We start from the raw sequence: 24,259 nt of genomic DNA on the forward strand, positions 1-24,259 counted from the left end.
CAAGGCCACGAGCAATATGATCATTTCATACATGTTGCCTTCTGTATTGTATTAAACCCTATCTACAGAAGCTTTTAGAATTTGCCATAGAATCGAGGGTGTTAGGTTCAGTATTCGGTTCAACTGTCGTTATATTATGTTTTTACAAGTGCGAAATGTTGGAAAAATGATTTCCGTTTGGCCTGGGCTTTATTAATCACATATTAACAGAAACAGAAACTAAGAGGAAATGTGAAAATTGGATGAGTAGGTTTTTGGCAGCTTCACTCGTAAATATGCTATCAATAAACATGGGCGGCCTTAAGTACTGGTTATCGCAAGATAAAGCTGTTGGTAGAAAGTGAAAATTAAAAAAAAAAACACTCAAAAAGGGTCACTACCAGGCATTACCAAGACCATTATCAATATGGGCGGACCGGAAGTGAAACGGGACCCGTCCTCGTCCTCTTCTGAAACAGGATGGAAAATCCAGACCCTGCTGAATGCAATTTGCCAAACGGGGTGGAGTCTGCCGACTCACAAAAATACGCCCCCCTTCTTTCACCGTCCGTGATGACCTGACTGCACTAGTGTTAACCCCTGGAGATCTGCTGTATCAAAATGATATGACTTATTTATAGACAATAAAGCAATTTATATGTAAGAGAAGAAAGTAATGTGGATCCGCTCGCGATTCCAGTCCAGATTGCTTATAAAATTACCACTAGGAAGTATTCAACAGTACGAAGGTAAATTAGCACTGACTTGGTTGATGTTTTTTGGCTGTTAATGTAACATTTGAATAATTGTGTACCGATGGAAAAAGCATTGTTTTACGTCAATGATTTAAAACTAAGTAACACTCTGTCTCATCACCGCCTAAAGCAACATTTTAATACATGTACTTTTGTGTTTTCAGGAAATGTTTTATGTAATTGTTGGTAATCTCCCAATGCATTAAATAGTCATTGGCAATGCCACCTCATTTATTTTATATTAGATCATGTTGGCGCATGTTGGCGCGGCCTCAGGTCTAATTGATTTCTATTGAGAGAATCTAGGCACCACAACCATTACGTCATACCAAGAAACGGCTTTGATTATCATGAGGCACATGGTACTGGAAATAGTAAGACTCAAAGAAATAATCCCCTTGGATTAATATTTCGGAGGATGTAATTACTAACAAAGAGTATTGTCAAGCGCAGACCAGAGGGAAAGAAATCGGAACAATAAAAATAACATAGCATTTCACCTGTGACAGGTTAGAAGTATAAATATTTTGATGCATCTAGAAAGATCTACATAATAGTTGTTAAATAATTTCTAGATGCATCAAAATATTTATACTTCTAATATTACCAAGATCTATACGGTGAATCAACATGAATCCACCTGTGACAGGTTGTGTTGTTATGCTCATCAAAAAAAAAAAAAAAAAAATGAAGCTGAAAATCCCTATGAATGTTTTTTCTTCATTCCAATCTTTTTTCGAACCATATTTATGTGTGTAATATGTAACTATCACCATCGGTTGTGAAAAAAATTACAATCACGTTTAATGCATTGGTCAATAAACACCCCCAGTACAACAAACAGTCCTTGCAAACTATTGTTAATTGATTAGGTCTTTTTTAATGATACCATGCAGTTTTTATCTGCACGTTCCTAAGCAATTAAAAGTGAACATAACATATGGTCTGCTGAGTCGCCTGGGATGTGACATCTGTCTATAAAACCTAATTGAATTCCAACAGCCGGTTTCAGGATACTAAAATGGAGCATAAAACATTGACCCATGAGTTGCCCTCTCTACCAGAACTGATGTCGTAAATTCCTTGGATAAACTTTCACTGGATAGAAGAAACGTTTCTTCTGTCCTAGCTGGGACATACTATTTGCATACATCGTAATCCCCTAATAGACACAGAACAGATTCCCCGCGGGGATTAGGCGGCTAGATTTCAAGTGGGTTGGCCATATTTGATCCGCGGATCTGTTGGTTCGCGGATTAACTACGCTGTGAATGCTTTTACATGTAAGTTCCTCACTTACTCTCCAATCTATAGGTTTCATCCAAAAAGTGAATAGCTAACCATATATATGTATATACACACACATCTCCTCGCAACCCTTCAAATTGAAATGTGTGCACTATTCGTTTGGAAATTATATTTTTAATGTGGATACTTCAGGCGCACACATTATGTTAATATCATTTATCAACACTTTTCAGTGTTTATCATTTATGTGCTTCCTTTCTTTTAATTAAATGGACCTTCAATAAATGCGGCCGTCATTGGCCAAATTTCGAACATCATACTTGAGTTTGTTCCATTCTTTTGGCATGTCCTATTACTTAAATCAGCTTAGATCAAGGAGACACAAAATATGTTTTCATAGTTGGATGAATAGCTGCTGGGATAATGAACCCATCCAAGCGCTTTTTTTATGAAATTCTGAACTCGAAAGACATACATAATCCAAATGTGACATTTCAAAGAAAACGGAGATTTATTTTGCCCTTTCGAGAGTCTTAACACTGTGAAAAGACACAACCTTTGAATACCAGATACCTACGACGCATCCTATTGTACGTTATATTTTACTGGTAAATTTGCGCGCCACATGTACAGAGTAGATACCAGTATTGGTGACTGTTGACTGGAGTATACAGGCATAGGGTACAATGTAACGCCGTGCACGTGTCGGTAAAAATTGTTTACACAACTCAAAAGATCCATCAGATCCAGACTGAAAATCATAAGTTTGACATGTTTAAACGTAACGTAACCAGTTTCTATTAGAACTATTTTTAGGACCAGATACCTCATACTACAAGCATGACTCGATTCAAAAAATGCTTCTCATCAAAGTCAATTCATCTGAAAATGACACTGTATTTACATAATTTATAGCTTTTTTAGTTCTTTTATCCCATTTGCAAATTTTACTTTGGGAGAAAACCGGCTGCGTAGATCAGTTGTAAATTAATCATAATGCTTTTAAGGGAAATTCCATTTTTTCAAAGCTTTAAAGCAGCTCTGCTTAATTCACTAGTAATCATCAAATAATGCTGGGATAATGCTAAATCATAAAACGCTCATATATTTTTCATTGTTTCCCTCTAGAAAAGGACATTGCTCTTTTACTGAAAGCTTTTTGGTTGGATTGGATTATTTCGTTGATTGTGAATAATGAATTATTTATATCAACATTTGTCATAAATGCGTTTACTGCAACCGGGTAGTCCCTGGGTTTCATACGTACACCGCGGAACATGTACTAATATATTTTAAGAACATTGCGAGGCATTGGAATTTCTCGACGAAAGTACATGTGACACCGTCACCGACAACAACATCTTCAAAAATGATGGAAGTGTCAAGACGGTAGCTTATCAAATATACAGTGTGTGTGTGTGTGTGCGTGTGTGCGTGCGTGTGTGTGGTATTAGGTGTGTAGTACAACAGCTGAAACCATCACATGAGACTTTTAAAATATAGTTTACGGAATAAACCCAGAAGAAACCACTGTACACAATTAAATCATTCGTCCGAATTTATTGACTAAAGATTATTTTCGTCAGAAGTATATCGAAATTTGTAAACATCATTTCTTTTCAAGTTTACGTTTTTCTTTAAGCGCTACGTAGGCCGAAGAAGTTTCAATATGAAGTCTAGATCCTGATTTCTACTGGTATTTCCCGGCTCTGCCTGCAGTCCGCGCCTGGTTCGATTGTGTTTCTACACACACGTGTACGTATTAATGCCATCTACACAAAGAGTTCCCGGGGCACAGTCGTTGACGAGACAGTCATCATCATCTGGAAGAAAAAAGAATTAATTTGGAGAGCACATTCTGCATACACGTTCATAAATTCTGCTATTAAATAATGTCATTTATCTATAATTCCAATTAATTAACTTAGCGTGTTTTGGGTCAATCAACAAGATTCACAGTGACCATATGTGAAAAGACAAAAACAAGTGTTAGATAAGAGGAAATTTTAAAGTACCCCTTGTGGTAGGTGAACTCAATCGACCGGTAGCACTACGTGCAGGGGCTTCGTTCTGATTAACTGCTTCAGTGGCAATAAATGATTGTTTTTTTTTTTTCACAACAACAGCAATTTGCTTGCTTTGACCCGTTTCTGGTGTTTTCACTTTGTCAATATCAAATCATAATTATTGTACGAATTAGTACTAGTCCAGTTTCAGTTTTGGATACATATAATCTGAAAGCTGAGTCATGGAATAATCTGATTAATTTCGCACCAGTTTACAGGAACTTACTTCACTCTTTAATGCGGGTGCATATTATTCCTCACTTAGGACTAAGCCATAGCACCGTTTATACTACATGTATTACCAAGAGGTGAAAGTTTACTTTTACTCCTAATAATGATTTATTAAAATTAAACAAGTTGATTCAGTAATGGGGGTTCACAGCCTATGAAAATTACGAGCTTATCCAAGATCCCAAATGGGGGTGGGGAGCGAAGACCCCGATCCTCGTTCTGATGCATGCTTTTATGCGCTATTAGCTTAACATTTACCCAGTGGTGTGTGTGTGTGTGTGTGTGTGTGTGTGTGTTTAAGTTTGAAAGGGACACAAGGTTCATGTTCCCCTTTAATTTTTTTAAGTTGCCATTTTGGGGCAAGCTCTATTCATGAAAGGAGCTTCCCCATTTTTAGGAGCTTCCCCAATTTTAAGAGGAAGGGTTAGGTTCATCTGCCACATGGAAAAAGAACCCCACTGTACCGGTGGTTACCACACTTTACACACAAAACACGTTCTCCATTTTAGCCTCACCTCGGAAATACAGATACAGGCTCTTGCCTGGTTCGGGGTAGTTACAGCCAGGGTCGTAGATGTTATCCGGCCCCAGAATGTTATCCCTACCACTGGAGGTGCCGCCACTACACAAACTATGCCCCATCTGTAGAGTGGTATAACAGTCACACTGGTCGTCGTCCAGCATCAGCGACTTGATACCATTCTGGTCGCGGTACATGAAGCTGTCTTGGGCGTACGTTCCGTAGTTTGTACTGCCTGGCGGGGATCAAAGGAAGTAACACGAGGTGTAAGTATAGGTTGGGTTTAAAGTGTTATTCATAAAAGGTTTACATTAAAATGTACGTTTTTTTTTTCTTAAATCCATTGAATCTTGTATCGATCCAATCTCAATGGGCAGAGAAAACTGGTAACCCATTATCATTGAACCCTATTCAAGCTATTTTCTTTCTGTGAGATGCACGCGTATTATTAGATAATAAAAAACAATAAAAAGATAAAAGAGTAGCTGCAATTTCCTTCACTAGTTCAGAAAACGAACTTGATCGTATTCAAAGATTGGGAATTCAAAGATATACAGAAAATTTGTAGGGGAGACCGGGGCTAGTTGGACCCCGGGGTAAGTTTGCCCCCCATCAAGTCTCTAATAAATTTACTTAAATATGCTAAATTATTTCATTTGGACTCACTGCCGACGCTTTCTTAGCACTATTGGATACGGTCACTTTACAAAATGATGTGATCAATTCTTTTACCCCATAGTTACTTTGTCATAAATTGATGGGGGGCCAACTTACCCCGGGGTCCAACTAGCCCGGTCTCCCCTAAATAACGTAGGTAGTTATTTCAGGAGATGATACATGTATGATAGATAAAGTGTGTGCGAGTGTGTGTGTGTGTGAGAGAGAGAGAGAGAGAGAGAGAGAGAGAAAGGAAGAGAGAGAACGAAGAAGTGGCTCACCTGAGTTCCAATACGGTACCCAGTTGTTCTGATCTCTCAGCACGTTATACGCGTATTCAGTGCGCTCAGTCAGTGTCGTCCAGACAGCATGGGCTATGTTGTTATTGGGATCGAAAGCCCAACTGGCGGGTAAAGAAAAATAATATATAAACTATAATCACAAAATTAAAGTATGTTGTTTGTAAAAATCTCTTTATATATATAATTTAGGTAAACGGAAAAATCAGTGTGAAAAAATCAATCAACTTATTAATTAATACATGCATATCGATACATACATGTACTTGGTCCCCTGACCATCGATGGCCAACAACTCCTGTTCGGACTCGGTTAGTCCAGAGGGCAATCGCGACAAGCAGACAGCTTGGTCGGGAGTGCAAGTCCCGTAGTCATCTAAAACGAAAGGTTGAGTTTTCAGAGTAGGCATGGATAAAATGTATATCAAATTACGCTACATAAATAACGCTGTTTTTCGAAATGTTCTTGATGTGTGCATCTAGATGTGATCCGTATGCTAAATGGAGCAGTCATTTTGAAAATAGCAAAATTTTTTGTAAAACAGAAAATAATCAGCATCGACTAAGTATAGGCTCGAAATTCTTGCGAGCTGCTAAGATTAGTCCGTCATTGTATCATTATGCTATTCCAATAAATATTGACCGACCTTTCTTACTTATTGGCAGATCACATTAACATTAAATTAGTTACAGAATCAATAATCAATATCACAGGCCGAGCCAGGATATAGAAAATTGAGGTAATTCTTTCAAACATATTTGAGTAACAGCCCGATATGTACAGTATAGCGCCATCCAGGGATTTTGTAAATATACTGACACAGAAATGTGAACAACAAAAGCATGTGAAACTTAGTGTACCTTCAAGTATTCATAAAAATTGATTAGATGTATGGGCAGGGTATAGGTTTAAGTTCTAATAAATGTGAAGATTTTATTCATCCAGCAGGAAAAAAAAACAACAGGAACATACCTTAAATTAATCGAGTAAAATTAGTAAAATTACATACAAAAAGGTTTTAGAGTGAGGCCGCAACGTCAGTTTTAAAAAGCTTGAATTATACCGAGTAAGTTGTAGCAATTAATTGAGATATATATTCCTGTTTCAAAAGAACTATTCATGCACAGTGTTGTGATCTCGCTGGTCATATTATAGGAAAGAAAACTTATGCGTATTATTAATTTTATTACCCTGTAAGACATCAGTGTATCCAGAAGGCCAGGAGGCTCCAGCTTCCCACCACCAAAACAAACGGAACCGCTTGTTGTTCTCAGTGGCAACGGCATCTGAAATATAATGGAAACTGTACAGTTTCGACAATGCGGTATTGGATATCAATTGTAAGTGAAATCCTATGTAGACCAGTGTGTGATCCGTATCCCCTCCCCCCCCCCCCCCACACACACACACACAAGCATTTTCACTGTTTTTACTGTTTACTTTTTTAATACAACGACGCAGTCACAGAGCATTTCATTCCCGATGTTTATTTTATCCTATGTCAAAAAAGCTCCCTTGATCTAGGTAGGTTGCATACATGTACAATTTACCACATTTGGGTCATCCCCTCTCGAACGGTCTAATATATGACGTTTTTTGCTCATCAGAGATCGATTTGGTTACTTTTTTTTTCAAATTTGTCTCCTAGGACATTGTCTTAAAATCTATTAACAGATAACTGGAGCATTAACTGTTTCATTGTCTCTTTGTCACTATTTTACACTAATTGAATTTAAGTCACATGTCAGGTGTTCCATGTGGTGTTTTATTTAAAGTTAAAGTGAGTACAGACGGTGTTCAGGATATCTGATAATAGAAGACGAATAGCAAGACGAAAAACAAATAATGTATGTATTTAAACAAAAATTTAGTGTTGATTTTTCTGTACATTTTTGCTTAATCGTTCATCTTTGCATCGATTTTTTTAACAGTCTCGTTGGATTGCTTTGCATTTTATGCTCTCCTTTTGTGTGTTTTACTGCAACGATTACATCTATTACCCAAAACGAATGAAAGTACATTGTAAACACTCTATGTTGGATATTTAAGCAGTTGCCTTAGGTTTTTGTTTGTAATTACTTAGGACTTAACTAGACCGACAATCAAGTAAATATAAATTACTGTTGAAAGCATGTCCCACGGAAAACGTTTTAATCTCTGTATTTGACTTGGAACGTCAACTCTGTCTAGTTAAATATCGAGCTCAACGTCGTAAATTAAGTTTCTATCAGTCAGCTAACTTTATCGGATATTTAACCATATGTACAAAAATAACAATGGTAAATTCACAATACAACGACAACGTTTGACGTATTTGCAACGTACAATGACATCAGCACGATCAATGGCTGGACAAGAAAAACAACGACATTGTTGAGAATTAAACCACAACAACTTATTCAACGTAAATGAAAAACTAATAAAACAAATAAAAGTAAAAGTAAACGAATACTACAAACATCAGCAAAAAAGGAAGTCATACCGGTAAAAATAACAAAAACGTCACTATGTATCGCAATTTAACTGAACTTAATACAGGAAAATTAAATCCTAACACACACTCACACGAGTCGCAGTGCGTGGGGTCTGCGTTCGCTCCACATGCACAGCTGGGGACTAGGACGTCACCCTGGCACGCGTACGAGCACGAGCCACTGCGCCCGCACACGCCTCTTGCACACGGATTCTCTAAACGCTGCAAGGAGGATAGTACGGCAAATCAAACAAATATTCCAATCCGGCAAAAATAAAAATCCTTTAGGATGGGTCCTCTTCCCTGTTAATTCTTTATTTATTTATTTTTGTAATGAATTTGCACTATGTAATGACGCAGTCTTACTTTACATTTGACGATTTTTTTCGAGCAGGATTTATACATTAAAATTCTGTGAACGCTCAGGTTACGTTCACTGTTCAAAGGGTCTCTGAAATACTCCGTCAGAATAATCTATTCATCAGGATTACCCGATAAGCTTTATTTCCCTTCTGGAAACTACCCTTAAAGAATTGCTGTACAACTATCAACAAACACGAACAAAGTGAAGCTGGAAGGTTAGATTTCTTAATGAATAAAACAACAAGTTTCCCTAACATGTTTTTCTTTTTTCACAATCATCATCCTGTATTCAAATGCACATGTAATATACTTACAGTGAAATTCTCCCTGGAGTAATGGTGCCAACCCATCAAACAGCTCGGAGTTGTACCGCCCGGGCTTGAAGGCGCGTGAAGTTCACACGTGCCGTTTTCCTGGCGATAGTTCACGCTGTAACACTCAGAATTACCTACACGAAAATGTGTTCGACTTTAAAAAGTGCTCAAGACACGTTCCGCATCATGATTAATAAAGCATATTTAATGAACTGCTGCTATTCCTAATTGTGATCCTTAACACCACTATTAACGCCAAGTTAACGCATTTTGCTGTTGAAAAAGACAAACCATGCATGTGAATACGTGTTTACGCATGCGAAATCAACCAATGAATCCTATTAAAGCAGACCTAACTCCAAAAATTTTAGCTAATGAGGCGCCAACTCTAAAATAAATGTATAAACTTTAATTTACGTACTGAGGCATGACGAGGCGCACTGCCCGGCGCTTACGTTGGCCTTGGTGGTAAGAACCGTCAACGGATCGTCAAGGAAACGATTAAAATCACCATTGAAGTAGACACCACTGGTGTCAAAGCTTCCGTGGACAGCAACTGGGATCAAAACCGACAGAAACCACAGAACGTTCCTTCCCATTTTGATTTCGCTCTTTGACTGGAGAAAAATCAGCGGGGAGTTTCGTGCCTTAATGTATGCATCGATTTCGGATGCTCTATTGTGCTACTTCTCCGACTGGCTATGGCTTGCTTTTCATTTAAATTTTAGCATATCAAACAACATCGACCGTATGGACTGAAATACAGAGGGTATTTCATTATCAGAAGTGGGGTTTTCAATGGCAATATAGATTATTGAATATCTTGACTGATGTTTTAAAGAATCCTTACAAAGGCGAACCTGTAACAATTCATTAAGGATTGAATCCTTGCAGAAAGGTTCTCAATTGAATAATGTTATTGTACCTGTATATCACATTATAAGTTCGTGCACTCTCATTGGCTAAAACTGTCACTTGATATGTCAGTAATATTATGTGGAAAGGTCATGCACGCCCTCCCCCCCCCCCCCCCCCACCACCCCCCGATGCTCTGAAGCACAGAATACCGATATAAAACCGAAAATCTTTGAGCAAACATGAAAACATTTTATCATAATTCGAATTAATAGAAGTTAATTTAATGCCATTATACAGTAAATTATAGTGTAATATAAGAAATGGGCTAATGCTCTCAAAAACTGTACCGTTACGGGTTGTGGATAATTTCATTAGGAGACATTGTCCTCTAGAGAGTACATCTGGTCATACCTGTACATGTATATAAAGAACATCGAATTGATGAACCTTAACTCGTACTCTGAAACTTCTAGCATTAAAGAGATATTGTTAATACTCAAACATCGTTCTAGTGGCATAGTTGTAGTGTAGGTTTACTCTGTAAAGAAAAGATACACATCCTGTGTTTATCTATACACGCAGAATCAGAATCTTTCTACTGTAGACTTGTAATGAATAAAGTTATGTTTTGGGGGTATAATGAACAAACACTCAATATTACATTTTTAACTTCCATTAGTAGATAAAGTCACGCCAGAGAAAAAGTTTACATAAACTATGTAACCCTAGTAGAGGGTACATACAGCGTTATTACATGTAGTATAATTTTGGAAGGAGTTGAAAATGACTACTTCCTTCATTAACTGTTACTCATTCGTCATTTTTTTTTCTCGTGATATATATTTATACATCATCATTTTCGTGTACTGCACTCCTTTCGCTTTCTGCAAATACCAGTATTGACAGTGCTGAGTATAAACAGAGCTGCGCGCGTGGTGGTCACGTCATATACTAAATATAGTCATTCGCCAGCCCACGTGTCCCCATTGTGCTGGCAATGCAAAATATCGGTATCGATTGTTAGTCTATGTTGGCATTTCGACATAAATAGAATGGGTCAACATTCACTCCGTCATAAGCTTACAGCGTTGTTATCCGGATTTTGTGCCCTATATACATCTGAATAGGAGACTGTGTGATTTAGGAGGTGGGCTGACGGAGGTGAGGCCGAGATCTACCTACATACCAGTATATACAGTAGGTAGGTGTCTGTACAATGTAGCTGCAGAGTCTGTGTGCAGGTAAATATACAGGTATATGTATAGGTACGTCTATAGCTTGGTTTACATCCCTGTTGATTTGACGAAAACTGAAGTATATATATATATACAGTGTACATAGTTGTATATATGCCCATCTACATGTTTGTAGTTTATCAGCTGTACTGCATTCATAATGTTTAGATGTACCTGGCGTGTGTGCTCGTATGTCGACCTCGTGGACGATTTTCTGGTGTTACATGTACACTGCAATATCCAAGAGGGTCTTGATGGATATGAAGAATGTACATGCACAAACACACGAACACGTACGCAAAGGCTCAGAGAAAAATATGTTGTAAACCGTCTAAAATGACTTTAACTTTAATTTAGAACTGTACTGAATTTCAGTGTATCAATTTCCATTAACGAATTAACTAATCTATGGGCTCCGACATGACTCCAGATTCGACTCAGTCTTTCACTTTACGTGCACAGAGAAGCATAACAGAACAACCTCACATCTTCAGTCTCAGATCAAAAAGTGTCTTTATTCTGGACAAGCTTCAAGTTATATACAGATTATCTACAGGGAATCTATGTGTACATGTGGCTGCTACTTATTTACATACACGTACATGTGGCTGCTACTTATTTACATACTTATTGTTGTGCAATATTAACAGGTGATATGCATCTGTCTCAAGCATAGGCCTACCTATGGGCCTTTACAGAAAATACTATTTAAATGTATACAGGACAGACGCAAATTAGATAATAACATGTTGATTAACTATGACTACACAATGTGGAATTTATGCAGGATTCCACACGCCTTCCCCTCTTTATAAAAAATAATGGTACATTATTTTAAAATGACATCAACATGAACAACCTATATTCCCAGAATATAAAAATCCTTTTAATTAAACCCATTTAAACAGTTGTGCCAAACTTTAAATTTAATCTGTAATACTTGATCTGTAAACATGAATCCTACAAAACAAATTTTACCTTTTCATGAGGGTTAAAATCAAACAACATATTGAAACTAGATACTCTCACAACGACCACAACAATGAAATAATGATGATTATTATGATAATAACGCCGTTTAAAATGGTACAAATTATACCCCATTCCATCCTTATAAATTTTATATAGGATACTTCATATAATTATATTTTATCAAATATATGTATTCAATTATTGTTACACCCCAATAATCATTTGGTTTAAACCTATTACACTTATAACCTAATATACATATGAATGAATGCTCCACTTATAACACGTCATATATCCTGTACAATACTCTGGAATAATACGCAGATCTTCAACAGATTTTGTTTTTCATTCTGTTAGGGTGTCCAGTTCACCCAACCTCTGCCGGGAAGACCTGGCAGAGTAACCGGATTAGTCGCCGGACTACTCGACTCTTCTTCTGTAATATACACTTTTTCGCTGATTTAAAAAGTTCGGTATCCGGACTGTTTCGGGGTCTTGTGGTGTGGGTGTGGCAGTCTTTTCCTTCCCGGGCCGTCACGTATGAGTGAACTGTTGGATATCGACACTTAGTAAATCTAAGGCTTCGTTCACATGCAATTTAGAAAATAGACATTGCATGTGAATGAAGCCTAAACTTCTGTATTGCATCCTATGGATAGCTAGGCGTGTATGTTTTTCAAATGTGGTGGGGAGGGGTGATGATCTTCTTCCCCCAGGACTAAAATCTATGAGCTTCCAGCATTCTGCTTGTGCTATAACACTGGCGGAGTGGTTTGGTATAGAAGGTGACGCGGATGAAAAAAATGTCGCTTTGCACGGCAGATATGCACGTAGAATAATAGACGAGAGCATTTTTACTGCTAGGTGGGGAATGTGGGGGGGGGGGGGGGGAGGGGAGTAATTCCAAAACTAATATATGGGGGAGGAAAACAAATGACTCGCTGTGTTTCTCCCACCCCAGGTCAACCTTTGTGTAATAAATTGAACGAATAGGTCTACATGTAGGCATACAACTAAGTGGCATGTAATGTAGGCCTACGTTTTTATTGTGAGAGAAAAAAGAACACACAGTAAATGCAGCTTACACTTGATTGAATTCTGATCGAAAATAATCCGTCTACGTACACTTTTTTTACGTTATATTTCAGACTGAAAACTAAAGACTGATCCCTATAAACCTGTGCAAAAATGTCGGCCGCCATTGAAGAAGAGCTGAAATGCCCCATCTGCTTCGAGATCGCCGAGAATGCAATGGAGACCAGCTGCTGTCATAAACTGTTCTGCCTCAAGTGTCTTGCCGGTGTCGGAGAGCGATCGTGCCCCAACTGTCGTCGTCCCTACCAAGCGATAGTGTCACACTTTGCTCGGCGTTTGATCAACACGATGCCGGTGGAGTGTCCACTAGGGTGTGGTCAAACGCCACTGACCAGGGGAGATCTCCCTGACCACAACAGATTATGTGTTAAAAGAGTGTTTCAGTGTCCGGCTCCGGATTGTGACTTTCAGGGCCCAAGGCAAACATTTGTTGCTCATTTATCTGACACCCACACGTCTGCGTTGATCGATCAAGCAGAAAAACTTTTTGAGACACCGGGACAAAATATTGAATCCCTAGATCGCGTTGCTAGGACAACAAATAGTAATGGCGACGCAGCTCGTCTTGGGGAAACGGGTAAATATTACTGTAGTCAGCCGTTAAATGGTAGCTGCAGCTGCTGTAACGGTTTCTGTGGCCCTACCAATGGCTGCAACTGCACTCCTTGTATGAAACTCGACGTTAGCCGTCGCCGGCTTCCCCACGGCTGGCTGGTAAATAGGAAAGGTTTTTCGGCTAGGGTGGGACCAGAAACAGGGCGATTCTACTGCGGACGAAAAGTTATGCCTGTAAACTCGAGTTGTGACGGATACTGCGGACCAACGAATGGTCCGAACTGCGAAGCCTGTAGGAAACTTGACCGCCAGGCCAGGGATCGGTATATGGACGTGTGGGAGTAATCTCAATCTCTGAGCCTATTGCAACTGTATGGCACACTCTGCAAGAAGTTTATGACATGTAGAAACTTGTGAGGCTCATTAATATTAACAATCTGAATAGTGTCGCAGTGTGGTGAAGTTAGATAAATCTTTATCTGTTATGAATATATATTATATGTATTATGATTGTGAATTCAACCTGAACACCAGCGTGATTTTTGATAAAAAATACTTTTAAAAGCATAGAAAATTAATTTAGATATAGAAACCAAATTTTATGTTCAGTAGGCTTTACAAGATGTCTTAAAATATATGTACAATAAATAAATAGCAGTAGGATATAACACAAATGACTACGGAAATACTAATTAAGGCATATTCAAGTAAAAAGTTTAAAAAACTAAGATTTCAATATATTGTTAAAATTTTGTAAATATAAAGCCCTGAATAAAACCTCTAAAATGTATGACAGCTTCTCCTTAAATAATTCCTGCGATTCGCTTTGTCTTTAAGAAATGAATAGAAAGCCTATTCCACTACAGTGCAGCTATGAGGTATGCTGTGTCACCATATGTTATAAGCTTATAGCTTTGGGAGTTTGGTAAAAACCTGTCATCAGATTACAGATCTCTTAGCTAGAACTACAACGTAGCAGGTGCAGAGATAAAAAATATATATTATAACTTGAAAATCATCCTGCAAAGCTACTAATCCTTCAAAATTCAGACCTTAAAAACCTTATAAGCCCCCATGAATAAATTCAGTCGGTACTAGTTTCTTCTGAAATGTACAGGGAGACCTGGCGTTACCGTTCTAAATGACCGGCCATTAGATTAAAAATACAAAAAAAAAAAAAAAAAAAAAAAAAAAAACAATCAAATACAAGTACAAGGACGGGTCGAGCAATGGTTTGTGATACTAGAAATTTTATTTTTTCGCTTGGAAAATTCATTTAAATCCTGTATAGAGTATTTTTATTTGAAGAAAATGAGCATACATTGAAAGAGGGTGCCAGGCCTTCAAACCACTGATAATAAATATGCATTGTTTTTGCCATAAATTTGTCTGGCCCCTTCACCAGTAAAAGTACACTTGAAGCAAAAATGTGTCACCTGAAAATAGGTCACAATCCAGGCCCGTAGCCAGCAATTTCAAAAGGGGGGTTCTTTTTCTGAAAAAGTGAACCTTTTCCCATAAAAACTTCATGTACCTAGATCAAATTTTACCCAGAGTGGTCCTTTTCCTAGCAATAAGGGCGGTTCTTTCGAAACCCCCGAACCCCCCTGGCTACGGGCCTGCAATCGTGCCTTCAACCATATTGGTCTTTTTTCACGGAGCTACATGTACCCTTATCGAACGTGACCCATATTTGACGGATTTGTCACATGTAAACGTCCCTCGACAAGATGGCAGCAGAGGTCCAAGCTAAAACCTTCCCCGGGGAGGTATCAGAAACATACCCGGAGCCATTTACGACCATCCCCCCTCAACCTGTCGATCCTAAACCAGGGCAACTGACGGAGGAACAACTGAAGTTCTTTTTCAGCGAGGTATCGTACTACAGTTTGTGTCATTTCTGTCTATGTTTCCCTTTCAACATTTTATCCTACCGTGCTCCGAAGTCGAGATCTTCTAAACCATTTCAGTAATTTAAACATTTGTTGCATTCTTAAACAAATTTATCAACAAAAAGATATTTAATCCTTTTCAAATTAATGATATACAAATACACTGTATTAGTAACTCGTATAGGCCACCTTTTTGATGAAATTAAATGGACTGTATAATTTATACCTGAAAAGCAACATATGTCTTTGTTCTCACGGATTAAATGCTCTGCGAATATTATAACCGACAGCATGCAGAGTGGGATCTAATAATTTTTGAGTTTTTAGAATAGAAAATTATTTTAAGTTAATGACAAAAAAACATTTAATGCAAAAGAGATAAATGCGTCTACAAATATTAATCACGTTTTTTTTTTTTTCACTTACACATTTTAACTGAAATGTGTTGAATAAAGGGGCAAGTTTCTAAAACGATCCACGCTATGGCTCTTTAGTGCCGTTTTTACGTCTTTTATGGGTTTTTATACTGGAGAAATATTTGATAATTTTAAAAAATAGTTTTTACCATTTTTTAAAACTTGTACTTAACATTTTAAAGTCTGTTGAATATATTTGGATTTTTAATTTTTAATAAATATCATTATTGTTATATCGATGCGCTGGTTTGTAGGGATATTTAGTTGTGGATAAGTTTTTCACCTCTGAAGAGTTAGAACCAGTGAAACATGCAGTCGCCGCTCTAGTAGACGGCGTAGCGATGAAACTTTTTAACGCAGGGAAAATAAAAAGTGAGTTATATTATCTTTCTTTGATGTTGAAAAAATAACATCGAAACAGTTATTCATTATTTAATGTATTGCGCAATTAATGAAATGAGTGTAGTACAAATATAACATGTAGTCAATATATAGAAAGTCATGTCTACATTTGGGAATTGCATAGCGTGTGTGTATGCAAGGTGCATGATTCTAACAAAATGGCAAAATAACCAATGACGCAAATATATACCCATTCCTACTGTTTATTCATATTATTTCGTAATTGATTTTTTCATTCATTAATTTATTTATAAGACGTGTTTTTCAGCGTTTTCAGATCAAAATTTTATTTGTTTGCAGAAATCTTTCTATTTTGCTTTTGTGTTGCTTTCTCACTGTAGGTCTTTACACGGAGTACGGTCTGTTTGAGCGACTTACTAAGTTAGAAGAGGATTTTCCAGGGGCATCTATCGTTATGTTCAAAACTGGAACGTTTCAAAAGGTATCCAAGTGATCAGTGACAAACTAGTGAAATAAATTAAGGTAGCTAGTAAAGCGTATTAAAAAGTTACAATGTAATATTACACTTTGAAAAACTGTAAGAATGTGTACTTTGCGGGAGACATCCGCCAATTTAGGTCGTTTTAGTTTTTTCTTACTTTTTATTTTAATCAGCGAACATCAAGTTGACGGCCTTTTCGCCCTTTCTAACCCGCGCCCCCTTTCACACACCCACCCACCCACCTGCTCCCCTACAGCTCCAGTCCTTATAAACGGATTAGGCGTTTACTAACACTACCCGCAGATCTTTTAGCACTAACGCGCATATTAACAACCAAACCCACGAATAAACGAATAAATGCTCTATGAACAAAAACAAGGACTTTACGGTATTCCTATTTTATAAATTCACTAGGGAAACAGCCCAAACAGAGAGGGAAATTAAAGAAAATTTCTTTATTAATAAGTTTAAACCTACATTAAACAGGTAATAGCTGATCCTAAAGCATTGGTAAAAGCAACAATCAAATACCCATTTTCAGAGACATCACAATATGTCTTTATGACACAACTTTACATGTAGCAACCAAAATAAACAACCCCCCTGAAGATGCATTAACACCTGTCGGGGCAAAATAATTGCTGTTCTTTATTTCTTTTTTATCATATATATATATATATGGTCTGGACTTTCTCAGGCGATAGGCGACCTGTGGAGCAACGAACGCCTGCTGAATATGATGGAGCAACTGGTAGGACCGGATGTGGCGGGCCATCCTGTCTGGAACCTGAGGACCAAGACACCCAAAAATAACCTGTGGACCATCCCCTGGCATCAAGGTATGGGCATCATGAATTCAACCCTGAAATCTGTGAAAACTAACCACCACTATGTAGTTTCCAGTGGCATACTGACAGTGCAAGCTAGTTTGCTAGAATCACCGAAACTCGCGGTGTTACTGGGTTATCATACCGAGTTCACTAATGCGTACAGTCATACAGTTTCTACACTCAGCAGAAGCCAGTACACGCTAACACAGTCAACTGATAAAAAGGCACGAATAAAAAATGAAAAATGAATTACTAGATTGATAAATGACATTTAAAAAATATAATTAGATAAATGCATAGATTGATAAATAAATGAATAAATGGATTGACTAATTGATTCGTCAATAATAGAAGATACATGTATAATCACTTGCTTTCTGATAATGAAGGAACTATTTCAAAAGCCGTAATTCGTATTTCCAGACAGTGCCTACTTCAGCAACGACTCGTATGATCATCTGATTCCTACCGCCTGGATCCCGCTCCTGGATACCAATGCTCAGAATGGAGGAATGCAGGTTATGTTTGTCCTGGTTGTCCACAGTCCTTCCTGGCAAACACGAAACGTTGTTATCACGTTACCATAACGTTTATATAACCAAAGAACGTTATGATTAAGTCCTGTGTTTGCTAGCTATACAAATGTAGGTTAAACCTAACGCTATCTGTCGCCGCACACTCACTCATATTATTAATTTTAATGCATTTCACTTTTTAGCTCATTCTGTAAAAAAATAGATTAAAAAAAAAGGACGGAAGCATTTTATGGAAGTTTATTGTTATAATATAAATAAATTTCATAAAAGTTAAATGCGAAAATTACGTTTCGGTTTCTTTCGCAGGTTGTTAGACGTGCTCACAGGGCGGGGAAAGTAGCCCGCCACACATGTGCCTTCCAGTCCTCGTGGTACGTTGTATTGGATGAGAAGGACATTGAAAATACATTAGGTAGGTTGTGGAGAATGATCACAGTCATTGTTTTATAACACAGATTACGAGTCTTAGTATTAGTAGTTAAGGTTGTGTTTTAGTGAATGTAAAATTTGCAGTTTTTGGGAAGATTTGCTTTCATTAATTAATTCATTTTTTTAATATTAGTTTTCATCACTGTAAAGTTTGTTTATCCAGTTATACGTTGAAGCTCAGATCTGACCATCCTTTCCTTTCCTTTTCTTTCTTTCTTTCTTTTCTTTTTTTTTTCTTTTTGTAGTTAAAATAATAAAGATACTTATATCGAAAATAAAAAAAGATAATTGATCGCTGCGAAAAAATGTATTCATTCACAAAGTTTGCAGTTATACTTATAATTTGATCAGTGCTACAATAGCCTTGAATCACAATCTTTCTCTGTCAGTGACAAAAAAAATTCAAAGTTAAATCTTTGTAAATCAATCTTTAGGAGTAAATATTCAGGAAGACGTGGTCACGTGTGACGTCCCCTACGGCGGGTTCTTACTTTTCCACAATTTAACTCCGCACAGAAGGTGAGCGCTATACCTACACGTTATACTCTTAAAGGGATAATAACTCTTCGTATGAGATCTATATTTAACAATAAAAACATTGTGAATACCTCATAGAAATATAATATATTCTGTGATACCGCAAAAACGGCAGTTATAGCTATTATTCTGATATCTTAGCTTGTCTTTAGACCACGTGATCACTATTGATGGCTATGCTCTGTTAAAATCTCTTAAGAGATTTTAACAAAAAACCAACCTTTTTAGAAAAAAAATTAGGGACTAACTTTGCATGTAAAAATGGATTCAATAACCATTGGTAATTATGGGAAAATTGTTGTTTACTCCAGGAAAATTCATTTTTTGGCCGATACGAAGAGTTATTATCCTTTAAATATTGGGCAACGAAGAACAAACCTCGTGCTGTTTAAACTACAAGATTAATGATTACAGTTAAACCTATCTGTTTTTAATGAAAAGTATGAATATTATCTTTAAGGGAAAATATAAATCCCTGCATATGAAAATGATGAATATCATAAGCATAGTTGCGAACTTACACGTATCATTTAGAAATATTTTGTACGTTATTTTGCAATTCTGTACTGGCGTCAACATAATAGGTTTTTCTCCATTTCTCAAACATTGCTTACACCACGCTCATTTGTCTTTCGACTTTTTGCTATTTCTTGTTCTATTTAACCTTCCTTTTTCATGTCAACATCTCTCAGTCTACCCAACATGTCTTCTCGCATTCGTTGGAGCCTGGATCTTCGCTGGCAGTCGCCGCACCAGAAGTGGGGCTTTTACGACATTGCGGAGGGCATCCTGTTCCGATCAGTGAGCAATCCACATCTGTCCCCAAACTGGAAGAAATTCTTGTCGGTAAACAGGAAGGAAGCATGGCAGAAGAAGCACCTGCAGAAGGTAAAGTTAATGTTCTCAAGGCGTACTCTCAAGGGGTGTTTACAGACGAGCTGTATCGCTGTACCGCGGTAGAAGAACGCTGGTTTTATGTTTTAAAGACTAAAAAAGGGGTAAACAGACTAGAATGAAACGCTGTTTGGTTGAGATTCACAGCAGGCATAGCTTTACAATTTAGGCCGATTTCGATCTAATTTTTGAAATAAAGGCCAAAAGCCATTCACTGGAATGATGTAGAACGTGTGATAATGAAAATCTTTTTTTTTTTTTTTTTAATTTCCAGTATGAAGAAACGGACGAGTTTGACACAACAGTAACAGGGCCTTGGTTTTCAAGGTGGGAAATTACTCACCGCAATCGTCACACGGAAGCATTCCGCAACTGAGTCACCTTCCAAACTATTAGACAAACCTCGGTTACTTCTGTATTTTTTTCCAAATACGGAAACTCCCGAGGGAGCCCGAATGAAATGACTCGAACTACGACAGTATATATGGAATTGTCCCAAGGAATAGACAAAGCAATCGTATATTTTTGCTTCAACTATTGTAATGTGCTAAAAGCAATCAGTCTCTCCTACTGCAATGAGGACCGAGCACAGCCATCACAAAAGCTTTAATACTAAAATTTTCAGCGTTAATGAATTTACAGATCTATATTTATAGGTATTACTGCTGAAAAGTAGAGTTCAAGTAAACGGAGTAAAGAAGTGTATTTTCAGGAATACAGAATGAAGCATTGCATGTTTTGATATTTAACGAATTGTGTGAAAATCTTCTGAAACTGAATGAGTAATAAAATCACTACAACATTTGTGGTGCCCTTAAAAACATTACAGTTTACATTCATACTACAGCTGGCAAATAAAAGTAGCGTTTTAAAGATGTCAGACAACTCAAGGAGTTGGTCAGTCACCGTGAAGTTAAACGATAAAATGTTACAAGAACATGGATGCAACCCTACCAAAACGTCGTTAACCCGGTCAAATATTCCAAAAATACCATACTATCTACCTAAATAGCTGCCTTATCTCCTTAAATAGCACACTAGCTACCCGATATTACCGCCTTGGCGTTTATTTTTAAGTATCCGGTGTTTACCTTTGAAGAATATAGCATGCACAATATATTTATGAATACAAGATATAAAAAATATAATATATTCTGTATGCTATGTGGTGAACCGCAAATACATGTTCCATCTCTATCATTTGTCCCTATCTGACAAAATCTCAATGCCTCCATGCGGGTTTACCATGAGAGGTTAATAACGAATACAACAAAACAAAACGAAGGTTTCAGGTAAATTCAGTGGGTGGATTTACTTAATCGCCTTTAAAGTCGTATTGAATGACGCATTGTCGGATAAAAAGATAGTGTCCTGTAAACTCAATCTGCAATCCTACTTCAGTAACTTAGGAATTGTAAAAAATAATAAATAATAAGTCATGCTTATTGAAACAGACGCTGCTTTTTTGTAAGATCATGACACGGTTTTCTTGTGCTTTTTAGCACTACAGACAAGTCCCGGTCAAAAATCACTAAAAACACTTGTCCCCTTGGCGTGGCTTCCCTTGTCTAGAACCAGGTGACGTCACCGGGTAGGGGGACTCCGTCGACAGGTAAATTATATCACCAAATGTTCTCGTTATCATTTAAATACCAATAAAGATGATTTTAAAACCAAGATCGCGTTCATGTATACTACATGTAAAAGTTTCAATTTTAATTTAAAATGATATATTTTTCGTATCACACATTCTTGGCCTGGTTCGAAGAATCAGTGCATTTTACAAATAACGGTTTCATCATTCAAGCCCAAGAAATTCGTTCTTGTAATTAGACTTCTGCAATTATGTACACCTATTTATTTCTAGGATGGTTTTCTTTATCATTGTTGTTTTGTTCCTGCTATTAGTACTGTATAATGTTTGCGTGGGGAGTATTCCATTCGTCATAATAAGAATGGTTATGGAACACACAATGGTTAAATTAAGTACATGTAATCTAATAAATAGATAATAGATAAATGAGTTCTTTTTGACCACATGGACTTGGTATTATGTCTATGAGCTTTCTAGTCTCACTGGAAGACTGTCGTCTATTGAGATGTTAATAAGGTATTCAAAATCGGTTATTCCTCATCTTTATCAGTTGTCTAGACGGCAGGGGCGGATTTAGGCCGTCTTCTGGGTCTTCCGGAAGACGGTCAGATTTTCAAGTTTACATTGACGGGTATCTGATTTTTCTGTTTGAAGACGATCAAAAATGGAGGATGGATCAACATAGATAATTTGGAAGACTGTCAGAAAATATCTCCATGGACAGGGCTCATGTTGTCTCTTGGTACATGTAAAATAGCACATTTTGCATTTATTACTTTTAGGCAAAGCTCCAAGTATAGTGGTTTCTACATTGCCCGGTTGAATTTGGCACAGAGTCAAGGGACCGCCAGGCTCATAAGCTGCCCACGCAATTTATACAGCGTAAAATAAGTAAGCGGAGGCCATGAGTACAAAATGCACCTATGACTAATTAAAGCTATGCCGAAGGAAGTCAGTCAGCGACAGAGTTACTTTGTAATCACACTGGGCCGTTTGAAACATTGTTTACTTAAATAAAAGGTATTTTGCAGGTATAGGTAACAGCTGTCTAGGAAATCCCCCTTTGCAAATGCATATGATTCATTCTTACTGACAAATTCTTTTCGCGGCTTTCCACACACGTTTAAAGTGAACCAAGAACAGGTGTAGATAAAATACATAAGTTAAAAAAGTTATATTCGCTCATCCTTGGCACTATACTAGATCATCGGGAATCCAAGGGTCATTAAGACTAAATTCGAACACCTTGACTCTAATTATCGGCTAGTTCTTGAAGCTTTTTCATATCTCGAGGGGGGGGGGGGTGTTATACGTGTCTATGTGTGTCTCACAATGATCACCAAATTTTTAACGTCCGACCCCCCCCCCACCCCACCCCTAAGTTCCGGGACAAGCAGGTTATTTCTTTACCTGTGCCCAAAGATAACCGAACCTTCGTGTCTTCATCAAGACACTTGGTTCCTTCCGCGGGGAGCGAGTGGGTTTATCTCGTCACTAAATGTCCTCTTCCGAAATAATTATGCAAATCTTGGCCATCCGACTCTTCAAATTGACCACGACTGACGGCGGTTTTCGTGATATACAGACAAGCATATTGCGTAAAGCAAACCAGAAATCGCTTATTGAATCACTGGACACATAGGGATTTAAGCAAGGAAATTATCATCATTTTATCAATAAAACGTCGCCTCGAAGGGCGTGATTTTGAAACACAAATACAAGCACTAGGTGAGTTTGTAGGCGGTGGGCAAATTTGGATGACTCGACCTTTCGTAGTTTGCTTTAGATCAAGCCATGACCTCGCGGTTTTGTCAATGTGTGACCAACCAATTACAAAAGAGGAAATACCGTTTTAAGTGGTTTATTATATTTTATGGGTGGTGAAATGTACCACCGGGAAAGTCAACCATGTGTTATTATTTCTTAATGGCACTTTGATCGTACGGATGACTTATATCTTGAATCGGCCAGTAAACTTAATTGTTGAGGTAAAATTCCCGTTGTTTCTGTCCAGGAAATGCAGACAGAAAGAACATTTATAAAACTGACTTAAATTTCTGTGCTGTCAATCAGTTTAACAGCAAAACATTTTTGACAGTATTAAAGATATACTAGAAATTGACCGTCGATCCATAGATATTCCCGATTTGTTTGAATTTTTTTACTGAAAATTATACAGGAAGGAAAAAGCCAATTAGTTAGATAATTTCTAATATCTATGAATTAACATATTCCACTTGAATAACACACAAAGAAAAGACGCATTTTGTTATGTGAATTACACAGATAATTTCTTTTATGTTTATTGCAATTAATTTATTTGGTCAACCATGAAAAAAAAGAGCAAGAAAAAAACATTGAGTGGGAAACAAAAGTTCCGTAATAAATTGCACAACCTCCACTTCGTATTAGCAAGGAGTGCCCCTCAAATCATCCTGTGCTACCAACCACGGTGGACATATGACATAATAGCCATGTTCCATGCATGTTTTACTTTCTTACTTAGGGATGCGTTCATACTGGTCATATCAAGCACCTAGGCCCAGCTTTGAACCGGTTTTAGACTTATTTGAATCAGGTTCACAGTATGACGTTAACATTCAAGTTTGGCTGTTTGCAATCAACTTCACATCTTATTTAGTTTAACAACAAACTCCTGGTTAGACT

At 37.4% G+C, this 24,259-nt stretch overlaps 3 protein-coding genes across 5 annotated transcripts; 2 read left to right on the forward strand and 1 right to left on the reverse strand.

The window, feature by feature from the left end:
* Nucleotides 1-3,526: 3,526 nt before the first annotated feature.
* Nucleotides 3,527-9,548, reverse strand: LOC106159394 (uncharacterized). The gene is made up of 8 exons (XM_013535675.3): nt 9,327-9,548; nt 8,906-9,039; nt 8,321-8,450; nt 6,946-7,041; nt 6,016-6,130; nt 5,738-5,859; nt 4,795-5,034; nt 3,527-3,805 (listed from the first exon to the last, which is right to left on the reverse strand). Exons 1-8 carry the CDS (start codon nt 9,502-9,504, stop codon nt 3,726-3,728), a joined length of 1,095 nt encoding a protein of 364 aa, XP_013391129.2. The 5' UTR covers nt 9,505-9,548; the 3' UTR covers nt 3,527-3,725.
* Nucleotides 9,549-10,735: 1,187 nt separating this feature from the next.
* Nucleotides 10,736-14,410, forward strand: LOC106159390 (uncharacterized). 3 transcript variants are annotated; one of them, XM_013535670.3, is made up of 2 exons: nt 10,736-11,028; nt 13,119-14,410. In XM_013535670.3, exon 2 carries the CDS (start codon nt 13,159-13,161, stop codon nt 13,963-13,965), a length of 807 nt encoding a protein of 268 aa, XP_013391124.2. In that variant the 5' UTR covers nt 10,736-11,028; nt 13,119-13,158; the 3' UTR covers nt 13,966-14,410. The 3 variants fall into 3 exon arrangements, with proteins under 3 accessions (XP_013391124.2, XP_013391123.2, XP_013391120.2); XM_013535669.3 differs by having other exon boundaries at nt 10,736-11,004; XM_013535666.3 differs by having other exon boundaries at nt 10,738-10,964.
* An 845-nt stretch (nt 14,411-15,255) lies between these two features.
* On the forward strand, nt 15,256-20,821 carry LOC106159393 (uncharacterized). The gene is made up of 9 exons (XM_013535674.3): nt 15,256-15,494; nt 16,183-16,300; nt 16,672-16,772; nt 17,470-17,611; nt 18,026-18,120; nt 18,445-18,550; nt 19,002-19,086; nt 19,797-19,992; nt 20,273-20,821. The coding sequence occupies exons 1-9, from the start codon at nt 15,351-15,353 to the stop codon at nt 20,372-20,374; spliced, it is 1,089 nt and encodes a 362-aa protein (XP_013391128.2). The 5' UTR covers nt 15,256-15,350; the 3' UTR covers nt 20,375-20,821.
* The last annotated feature ends 3,438 nt before the right edge of the window (nt 20,822-24,259 follow it).

The sequence above is a fragment of the Lingula anatina genome, chromosome 3 (assembly GCF_051362555.1).
Source record: "Lingula anatina isolate TDL-2025a chromosome 3, LinAna3.0, whole genome shotgun sequence".
NCBI classification, from domain to species: Eukaryota; Metazoa; Brachiopoda; class Lingulata; order Lingulida; family Lingulidae; genus Lingula; species Lingula anatina.